The sequence below is a fragment of the Myotis nattereri genome, assembly GCF_964212035.1.
Source record: "Myotis nattereri genome assembly, chromosome: 2".
Classification (NCBI taxonomy): Eukaryota; Metazoa; Chordata; class Mammalia; order Chiroptera; family Vespertilionidae; genus Myotis; species Myotis nattereri.
In genome coordinates this window covers 150,711,569-150,723,244 of record NC_138076.1, presented here as the reverse complement: position 1 = coordinate 150,723,244, position 11,676 = coordinate 150,711,569, and the positions used below count along the sequence as shown (strand labels likewise).

The following is an 11,676-nucleotide window of genomic DNA, read 5'->3' as shown; positions in this document are numbered from 1 at the left end:
AAGAAATAAATAGCACATGGTTTCTGACAAGAAGGCTGTTGTAATTTTTATTTTTGTTTTTTCATAAGTAAGCTGTTTTATTTAATGTTTGGCTCTTTCAAGATTTTCTCGTTGTCTTTGTTTTTCTGCAGTGTGAATATGATATTCCTAGGCATACTTTTAAGGGAATATATTCTGCTTGGTTTTCTTGAAATCAGTAGTTTAATTACATTTTTTGAAATCATTCCCCAGTTTTTGGGTATTCCATTCTGGAGTTGTGCTACCCCCCTCACACTCACTTTTTTTTTTATCTTTGAATTTTAGTTTGGGAAGTTCTTAATTTAGTTATCTCCAAGCTCACTGAATTATTTCTTGAGCTATGTCAAGTCTACTGACTAGCCCATCAAAAGCATCCTTCCTTTCTGTTACTGTATTTATTTATTTACTTATGTATAGCATTTCCTTTTTATTCTTTCTTAGGATTTCCACCTCTTTGCTGACATTACCTATCTGTTTTTTCATGTTGTCTACTTTTTCCACTAGGCCTCTTAACATATTAATTAGAGTTCCTTTAAAATTCCTGCCTGATAATTTCAACATCTGTGTCATATCTGAGTCTGATTCTGATGTTTGCTTTGTCTCTTCAGATTGAGTTATATTGTTTTATATATTATCTTTAATATCATACCCTTAATATATTTACTTACTGAATCAATTCCCCTGTAAGCATCCAAGCTCCCATTTACACTAATATGCTGTGTATATGCCATTCTTGTTTTACCCTGACTCCCCATGCTGGGCTACCCATTACAAGGACATTCTCTCATCTTGTGTGGACTCTTACACTCCACTCCAGGCCATCCTTCCACAGAGACAATCTCCTCACTCTACTACAGTTCTGACTATCCATGACAGGCTAAGTAGTTGGCTAAGTAATGGTCCCCCACAAGATGTCCACATGCTAATTACCAGAATCTGTGAATGATAATTGATATGGTAAAAGAGACTTTTCAGATATGATTAAGTTAACAGTCTTGAGATAGAAACATTAACCTGATTTATTCAAGTGGTCCCAATGTAAACACAAGAGTCCTTATCAGAGAGAAGCAGAAATGTCAGAATAATACCGATATTGGAAGACGCTATGCTACTGGCTTTGAAGAAGGAAGAGGAGGCCACTAGCTGAGGAATGCAGGTTTCCTCCAGAAGATGGAAAAGGCGAAGAAACAGACGCTCCTCTAAAGTTGCCAGAAGGAATGCAGCCCTACTGATGCTTTGATTTTACCCACGGGGACTGATTTTGGTCTTCTCACTTCCAAAACTCTAAGATAACAAACATGTGTTGTTTTAAGCAACTAACTTTGTGATCATTTATTATGATAGCACTAGAAAACTTATATATCCTCCCATTCCTTCTTGGGCAATCTCCTCATTCTGCTCAGGTGCTGACACCTTCCCCAAGAGATTTTCCCCCTTCATTTATACTCTTCTAGCCTTGCTTAGATTATGACTCCCCATAGTGGGCAACTATGAGTGCCTACTTTATACTGATGTGACAAGTTGCTTTGATTATATTGTTCAGGATGGGAAGGGATGGAAAAAGTGAAGAGAAAAATTCATTGTTGTTGCTCAAGTTCTCTAGCCTAATTGCCAACATCACCCTGCCATAAGGGTGCACCACATATTTCTTAGTGTCACCAAGGGTGGGACATTATACAAGAGGATTCCTTCACTGCTTGCCCTGGCTGCGGCCCCTGTTGCCATGAACCTAAGGAGATAACTGCCCCTACTGGTGTTGAGAGAGGAATTTTGCTATCCCCTAGGTCCCTTAGTCTAAAGCACAGGCCATCACTTCCCTAAGGCCCACAACTCTTTGAAAATTGGGTATGTACATAATGGATGGAATATACAATATAAATAATTTATACCTACTGCCCAGGCCAACTCAACTCAAGTTCTCTTAAAAAGTATTCTCCTTGTCTCATTCCAAGTTTCCATCACATTGCCCACTACAGTCAATAGCTTTCCATGTCTCAGAGCCTATACCAAACACCAGCCTCAGAGAGTGTGATGCTTTATGTAGCTATAGACCAAGGCCTACCACCTGGGGCTTCATTTACCATTTCAAGATTAATGACTTCTTAAAACAAATGACAGTAGAAATTTTCAATCCCTTCCACTCTATGGTCCAGACAGCATTATCTTACAGTAGCCCTCTATCTGTAGATATCTTAAAGTCTGCCTTAATCAATCTTCAGTTCTAACAAGAATAGAGACACCAATCACAGCTCGAATCACTTGCAGCTGTGGCAGGATCAGCCCAATTTCTTTTCAATCTTGCCTGATCAAAGATTCAATACTTTTGGAATCAAGTCTCACCCACTGTTAGTTACCTACCCAATAATCAAAACAATGAGCATTGATCATTGTCAAGGACTAAACTTATCCCTCAACATGAAATATTTCACACAACCCTATTGCTGTGGAAGGATTAAGTGAAATAGTTGAGAAGGAATCCCCAGACACCTAACCCTCTCTGTTTTCATAATCTTGACATCACTATACACCCCAAACCAGCAGAACTAATCTCTTTACATTTACAACCATTATTTTTATGTCAGTGATCATAAGGAGTCCCAGACTCACAACATGTTCCTATGAACATTCCCTTTTATGACCTTCTCTTTTACCCCTACTCACTGGGTCTTCTGGAATTCACCATCTAGCACTAACCAAATCCATCACACTTCAACTTCCTCATACTCAAAAGATAAACTAATTCTCCTCTAAGGCCTGCTTTCCCTACTTCCCCTTCAAATGGTGACTGTTTTTCTCTCATCTTTTGGACCTGAAGGTGAGGCAGAGAGCCTTTTATCCAAACACTTCTTCAGCAACCTTGACATACTCTCTCCTCCTTCACCAGCTTAGAGTTCATCACCAATTCACTAACTGTTATGAGTACACCCTTGAATCTCCACATGATTTCTTGCCTTCTCTCCCTCTGTCCTACTTGCTTGGACAAATTGAAGTCTGCTAAACATAACTCTCTCCCTATCTCTATCTTCACCTATAGTCCTATATAGATAGAGACAAACACTCACTACACCAACTGGTGTCTCTTAACTTCATGTTTGCTGACCCCAAGTGAGCCTTTAATGCTGTCTGGCAATACACATTCTGCTCCCCTGATCCATTCATTCTTCTGCTCTTTCCAAGCCTCCAACACTTCCTTCTTGAACCTCTCTCTCGGCTTCCTATTTCACTGAGAAAATTTTAAACAACCAGTAAAAAATTTTTACCACCACATTTACCCACCAACCAACATCAGAATTCATATAATCCACCTTCCAACCTATTAACAATCATGAACTTTCTGTGTGCTACAATAGTATGGGGAATGCACAATTATTCTTTATCAGATGAGAAAACTGGAGCATAGGGAATATAAGTAATTCATTAAAAGTCACACTATTATCAATGAAAGTGGATTCTTTGGGGTGCCATGAGGAAACGAATTTCCTGAAGCCTCCACTGGAGAATGGCGTTTCATGGAAAGCTTTATTACTGATGTAAAATTAAGGGGGTTCCCTTCCAAAGACCCATCTTCATCCATCCTGCCATGGACAAAGTCCCATCTTGTCTTCAGAAGGCTCAAGGAAAAAGCCAGTGTCCAGAGTTTCTGTTCCATATTAAGGCACACTCCGGTTCAGCATCTGATGAGCTTACCTCGTTCCCAGCTGCAGTCCATTGCATGTGGGGTTCACATGGCCATGGACCATGCGGCTGCTTAAGGCCACATGGCTATGGAGAGAGAACACACGAGCATCTGGGTGAGTGAGCAAGAGAGTGAAGGGGAACAAGCAAGGGAACTTTTGGGGGATTATAACCTTCTAAGATTTCATGTGCTTGCAGTGCTCCACCCCTTAGCTAATTACCTTTTTCCCAGATTGCATTGACAGACAAACATCTTCCCTACACCACCCCGACTTCACTGTGCATGTGCCCATCTCTCTCTTTGTCCAATCCTTTCTCCCATTGATCTGCAGGGAATGGACCAGTGGTTCCCTGGGGAGTATTAAGTTGGAATTTCCTGGTGAAGCTGCCCAGATGACCATGCTTATAACATCTGACTTCCCCTTTGCTCTCTTCCTATTACTAATATTAACCAGCTAATGATAGTAACAGCACTACTTGGTAATGGTAGAACCAAGATTCTAATCCAGGCCTCTTTCCCTGAAGCTCAGAATCACTATTCATACCCAGGGATGTTTGCCCAAGGTGGACAGAGGAGATGGGGAAGGGGGGTACCAAGATGAAGGATGCAATGGGAAGTTGAGGGAGAAGGTATAAATAAATCTTTGTGTGCCAAGCTAAACAATGTAGACTACTTTCCAAAGCAGACGCTCTGAGATAAATGGTGACATAGTTAAATATATATTTTGGAAAGATAATTTAAACAGCTGCCAAATGGAGCAGTGGAAGCGAACAAATTGCCAGTGGAAACACCACATTTAATGGAGCTTAATCCAATTCTAAGATTTCCAAGCTTAAAATGGCTTTCCTCCTATTAATTCATTAGTACATAGTGCATTTACCACAGACTTCTTTAGAAAATGTCTGACACAACATAAATAATTATGAAATTATGCTTTATTCATATATATTAAATATTGATAAATGAAAAAATAAAATATTTTGCATTTGGATACAGTCACAATTATCAGTGATATTCGGAAGCACCAGGCATGAGATGAGATGAGATACTATGTTTTTTATCAGGGGACAAGTCATATGACCTACACATTCAAGTGCTGTGTGATATGCCATTAAAGCAGTGGCTCAGAATGCAGACATGATTTCAAATAGACAGGAACTGTATAACATCATTTCATTTATAAGTGTTCATTATATCAGCAAATGAACTAAATGCACAACCCACAGGGTCTTGCTTCAGTCGGCCGCCTACTTGGCCCCTGAGATAAAGCCTTATAAATCACATAGTTTTGCCTAGTCAGAAAAGAAGGGTCAAGTGAAATAGTCATAGATTAAAGAAGTTATAAATAATACATATATTAATAGATATTTGTTTTCATTAGATAAAAATTGCTATTATAAATAATTTGATTCTGAGTTTAAAATAGATTCCCCATATAAATAATGTAAAATATTAAATATTAATAAATAAATTTAGATTTAAAAATTCAAATATTGCAGCCAAGACGACCATTATTTCGATGCTCTCCAGCCACGAAACAGATTCTGACGCCTTTTCCGCATCTTTGAGTTAGATTTTGACAGCTCAGTTATCACATTGTAGAGTTCAGATATGGCTTTGCGCTGGACCCTCTGATCATTTACCTATTGAGAAGGATACAACAATATTAATTTCAGGCATACAAGCTATCGGGATATTCTACTGTTGATGTTATGGTTCATGAAAATGAAAGTATTCCTTTAAAAAAGATGATTTTTACTGGTGATATATTATCTTAATATAGAACAGTGATTTCTTCAGTCGTTAAGATTATAACTAAATTGCCAGTTATGCTGTAATAGGGCGGGACACACACCTTTACCTTAAGTTCACTGCTCCAGAATTCCCAAAACCACCTAGTGAAAAGCCTCTGAAGTGGAATGGCAGAGCTTTTTGGTTTGAATTCTTTGTGAGCAATAACTTTGAACCAGTCACTTAACCTCTCTCAACCTATGTTTTAGATAACTCCTAGGTTCTCTACAAATTCTACCACCTGTACTTCAGTCTTTGCTATATCAAATTAGTTACAGTAGGTTAGTGGGTGTCACTTTTGGTGTCTAGCAGAATAACCTGGGGACCTAATGAAAAACTCAGAGGTCCAGGTGTAGGAAGAGGGCCAAGGTCATTGTTTGGTCACTAAGCTCTGCAGGGGATGCTGGTACCCACCAAAGTTTGAGAACCACTGAAGTAGGTTTAGTCCTTTTTAAATACCAAGTCCAAGACAAATGAATACCATAATTTTTAATTTCCCCAAAATTATGTCAGTCTCATCATTTCCATAGTGGGATTAAAAATAAAACAAATCATTTTTATATGGCAATAAGCAAATACTGCTATAAACATTTAAAATTGGATTTGCAGCAAATCTCCCTGTATTCTGCCTTCTATTCCAGTACATTGAATTATTTCCTCAGATAAGCCAATAGGAACATTTAGGTAAATTCGTGTTTAATAAAATAAGGACCATTTACTTTCACCCTGGCTCTGCCATAATGTTATTATGTTTTTTCTAATGCTGGAAACTCTGTGGCCACCTTGTCACATTCCTGAGAATGACTAGGAGAATTCTAGGCTGCAAGAGTAATCACTTACTGGCATAACATGCCTCAAATACGTTAGCAATTGAGTATAAGAGGAAACTGGCTGTGAGTTCACTTAAGATTGCCCATCCTGAAAGCAGGAATCTGTGAGCTTACAGAGGATGGGACCAACAGCTTTTTTTCAAGGTCTAGTTACAGCAAAGTAGAAAGAGTTTCTATAGCTGTGTGTTTGCAAGTGATAAATTTTACTTTCCAATGATCAAAGCATCACCAGGAAGCTATGAGACTTATCCAGGACTAATAGGAAGCCAAGGGCAGCACCAGGTTAGGAACGTGCTTTTAAAATCTCTAGCTTGTGGCCAAAAGAGAACTTCTGAATATTTGGAAACATTATCAGTGGAAAGTAGTTATCATCTTATAATTTTTCCAAGTCATGTACCATCTAATTTACTGGGGACTAGAAAAATCCTGAAGAGCTAGCATTTATTTCAGTTCTGGATATAGTAAGAGTTGGGCACAAATCCTGATAGCACAAGTCATATCATGACCCCTCCCTTTCTCATATTTATATCGAAGCCAAACCCAAAGGAGAGAACTGTTTTTCAATACTCCTCCCAACATCTTCACTGCTTCTTCCTAACTGGATTTGTCCATTCACCTGTCTTTGTGCAACAGTTACAATGCCAGCATTTTTTTTCCAAATCACAAAATTAAATAATCCCCATATGGATTATTGAAAATCACCCAAAAGCACAAATAGAATTAGTAAGGACTTTTGGCCATGGATTTATTTCATAGTTTTAACAACTGTACCCAGTAGCTAATTTATACTTTCTGGGAATTAAGTACTTTTCCAAGAGCCTCTGCAATGAAATCAAGGAAAGAAATAAGATCAACTCACTGGAGTTTGAATTAGCTTCTTGAAGTCTTCCATTTTGCTGTTGCTGCTGTTGAAAACTTTAACACGCAGCTCTTCCTTGATAATATCCAGGCTATTTTGAATGGTCTTGTTATCTTCAATGTTTTCAAAGAGTTTGAAGTAGAAGGAGACGATCTGGCTCTGAATTATTTTTATGTCACTCTCCTTGGGAAGAAAGAGCACAAAGAGAGGTTGATATGAATTTATCTATTGGAAAATAAGCAATAGGAAAATCAATCATATGAAAATATTCAGCTTACCCCTTTCCAATTCGTCAAAATATCTAAGAAAAGATGTCCACCATTCCCTACATCTGAACTTGTTGCATTCTGGAAAAACAAGGGGAGGAAATCAGTTTACAACTTCATAAATTGCCCTAAAAGTACAAGTTGTGTCACACTTAGATGCTGACAATATTCAATGATTTTCTTTTCAATCTTCTGTTTATTTGTAGCAAGTATCCCCAAGAGCTGTTATGTTGGATATGGCCAAATACTACCATGCTATTTTAACTTTCATATAGTCCTTAAATTGCAACGTCACAAATGAACTCAACAGGCAGATGATACTTCAATTTTCTCAAATAACCATAGTGGGGGTTTTTAAGTGTTTTCAAGCCTAGTAAGAAAATCAGCAACCCACTATAAAATACTGCCCCCCTATGGCACAGATCTTAATAACATCTACTTGTGTCCTATTGGATGCTAAGTCAACTTTAAAAGATAGTTCCAGGTGTGAGAGAGAGATTTGATATGATGTTGTGAGAATAGCATCGCTTGTGAAAGCTTAAACATAACAGCTATAATTATAATAGATAATTTTGGACAAATAAAATATTTAAGATGCAAAAACTATCTTAAGTAACCATAACTATAATTTTAAAAGAAAATCACATAACAAAAACAAAAATATTTAAATACAAGTGAAATTATAACTCCTAGAGAATCTCAACAAGGGACTGAGTTTAAGGGTAATTCATAGATGGGCTAGTAGATTTTTTAAAATCACTTTTTGGAGAAAAACACCTATAAGTGATTTTTTAAAGCCAAAGCTTTAAGAACCTCACCTTCTTTAATTGATTAATTATTTCAGATTATCATTTTAATGCTAATCTTGACACTTTACTATCACCATCATGGTAGTCTGAGAAATCATAAATTAATAGCCAGTCTTTTTTTTTTTCAGCATGTTATTTGCTACTTAACATCACAATTGCATGGATTCTTAACACAAAATTATCAACATCAACCTGTTTTATATCCATATTATAGCCATCTTTTTAAAGATTCGTGAATGCCCTCTTAACTTCTATAACATATTTGAGTAGAGGGTTAAAACAAAACCCAGATCATTGAATTAAAACTCATCCAGTCAACAGTCAAAATAACACCAAGTCTTTTCAAGATGACTGTGGACTAGAGATGACAGCCTATCATAGATACATTCCAAGTCAATGTTCAGTCATTTCAACCACAAACAAGTATTATTGAAAGGTCATACTTACAAAATATCTCTTTAGTTTTTGTGTTTCGTTAAAAATTGTGGACTGGCTGTAGCAGCTAGAAAAACCCAAGATCACGCAAAGCTGTAAAGCTAAGATATAACTTGTATATTTCATTGTCTTGGAGAGCGTTGGGCCGAAGTCGTTGAAATCAGTAGTTCCGGAATTGAGTTGATCGGGTCCAAAGGACTCAGCTGATCTTTCTCTTCTAATAGCCAATCTGTAGATGTTAAGAAGAATGTACTGCCTCTCCTTTGGTTGCTGGTATTTATACCTAAGTGGAGTCTCATCAGGATTACGTATTTTCACAAGTTTTTTTAAGATGAGATGGTGACAGATAGACAGAGATGCTAGTTAGTTTGTATTAATAACTATGGTTTTGTGGCATTTGGTATTGTACTTAGAGTTTCCTTTCAACTCCTTGGGTCTTTTGATGATGAGACAGACCCATTATGCCCACTGTGCCATTCTTGTGGAATTCTCTGAAAGCACTTTTACTTCACACCATTCAGGGATTGGAAATTTTTTTGCACTCCTTTTGCCCTTGTAAAATGTTGGCTCCAATGTGTTGACAGAGCACATTGATAATTTGTTTGTGGTTGGGAGCAAGTGAAAAGGAAATTCTAGGGGCTCTTGAACCTTTACAAAGGGGGTGCTTTTTACATTTTTTCTTGCAAATAGCCAGAAAGCAAGGAAAGAATGTGGTTAAAAGACCAAAGTGTTGAGGAAATCCTTCATCAGAATTAGTACAATTTTAAATTGCTCTGGACCAACACTGCCCAATAAAAATCTCATGTAAGCTAAATAGATACACTTAATTTTTTTAGTAGCCCCATTAATAAAGGTAAAAAGAAACAGGCAAAAATAATTTTTAAATATATTGTATTTAAACCAATATATTCAAAATATTTATATATATATATATATATATATATATATAATATTATTAAAATATTTTAAATTCTGTTTGTCATACTAAATCCTAGAAATCTGGTACACATTATATACCTACAGAAAATCTCAATTTAGACTAGTCAGATTTCAAATGCTCAAGTCAATGTGGCTAGAGGCTACTGTGTTGAACAATATAGCTCTGGATGATCAATCATTCCAAATAATCATTAACAATAGAGAATTTTTTTACTTCTATATTTCTTTTCCTTCCAAATGCAAAAAAAATAGGATTCTTTCTCCTCCTTTAGTAATTTATTTATGAAGTAAAACATGTGAGGATATCACAGAAGGCCTGCCACTCTTTGGTTCCAGACCATCTTGCATTTCAACCTGCACTGTATGCACTAAAATATCATGTCTATGGATGCAGACTTGAATCCTGATTCCACTATTATCTAACTATGTGATTTTGAGCATCTATGACTCTCAAATAAGCCTAATATTAGTATCGACTTCTAGACCTCAGTTGAAAATTAAATCACACAATACATATAAAGTGCTAAGAATTTTGCTTGGCATGTAGTAAGCACTCAGTAAAAGTTATCTATTATTATTTGGGCATGGTGAATGACTAGACATTCCCATAAACATGTGCTGAACTTTTGCTTATACTATTCCTTTGGCCTTGAGCTCTCATTCTCTTCATCTGTGCCCCTGAGGGTGATATCCATTCATTCACTCCCAGACTTAAAAGCATTATTTCCATGAGTTCTCACCAAATTATCCTTTTTAAAATTAAGCACACCAGCCTAAAACTTGGTTCATATTCTTCTTAGAATCCCAATCCCTCAATTTTGTATAAGAGTTAGTTATTCATGTATTGTCTCCTTTGTTAAATTAAATTCCTTAAAATCAAAAGTTGTTTCATTGCTTCTACAACATTGTTTTCTTTCTTCTCCTTTTTTTAAAAAAAAAAAAAACACATTGAAAGTATTACATATGTCCCCCTTTTTCCCCTATTGACCCCTTCTAGCCCACCTCCACCACCCCTGTCCCCGGCCTTCACCACCCTATTGTCTGTGTCCATGGGTTATGCATATAGGTATACAAGTTCTTTGTTTGACCTCTTCCCACCCACCCACCATCCCCTGCCTTCCCTCTGAGATTCCACAGTCTGTTCTATGTTTCTATGTCTCTGGATCTATTTTGTTCATCAATTTATTTTGTTCATTAGATTACAACACTGTTTTCTTCCCTAAAAACCTTTTAGCCTGAAGATTTGGCCACAGACACCACTGAATACACATGAATTTGAATACTGAATTTAGGATCTACTTTGAGTTATTTCCCCTCACATTCTAATCCCAATGTTATCAGACCTAACCTGTATAAAACTAGTTTTTAATTAAATAGAATATATGATTATTTTGGAAACATGATGCCATGTCTTTAGCCAAATCCTGCTTCTTAGGACAGTTCCCTGTATATTTTATGTGAAAAAGGCCTGAAAACTCTTTGAGGGGCTATCTGCCCAAAGAATAAACAAGATCAAAACATAGCCTCAATCAAAGCCTCATGTCAGTAGTGGTCCCCAAGGAAACACATGGCCCACGTAGTATGCTTACAGGTAACACAGTGAAAGGAAAACCTTACCAAAGCCTTGAGATACACTGCAAGCATTCAATACCTTCTAGGAAACCATTGGCCAAACTCCATATTCCTGGGAGAAATATTCCCAACTTTGAAGAAATAGTCGCAACTTTATGGAAAGGAGTTACAATTATTCTCCTGATTCATTCACTGGACTATAGCACTGGGGGTGAGAGTTCAGAATAGTGAGATACGCAAGTGGGAATTACATATTGTCTGGGCCTTTGTAAATTGAAAGTGCCTATTTAAAGTTACAGATATATATTAGAAATATGTTTAGAATATGGCCTGATGTCTAGGATTAGTAACTTCATGGTTAACATCCAAGCTCTACTAACACCGATGGCATGACACAGAATTATGTTAAGCATAACATAGAATCATGAAATTATAGAGATGATCTATGGCCTCTTCCCTCACATTTTAGATTTGTAAATCA

The 11,676-nt window shown here is 36.9% G+C and overlaps 1 protein-coding gene across 1 annotated transcript; it reads right to left on the bottom strand.

The window, feature by feature from the left end:
- Positions 1-5,205: 5,205 nt before the first annotated feature.
- IFNG (interferon gamma) lies at positions 5,206-8,810 on the bottom strand (the record flags this gene model as incomplete). Its single annotated transcript, XM_081083859.1, has 4 exons — positions 5,206-5,337; positions 7,175-7,357; positions 7,453-7,521; positions 8,697-8,810. 4 exons carry the CDS (start codon positions 8,808-8,810, stop codon positions 5,206-5,208), a joined length of 498 nt encoding a protein of 165 aa, XP_080939985.1.
- Between the last annotated feature and the right edge of the window lie 2,866 nt (positions 8,811-11,676).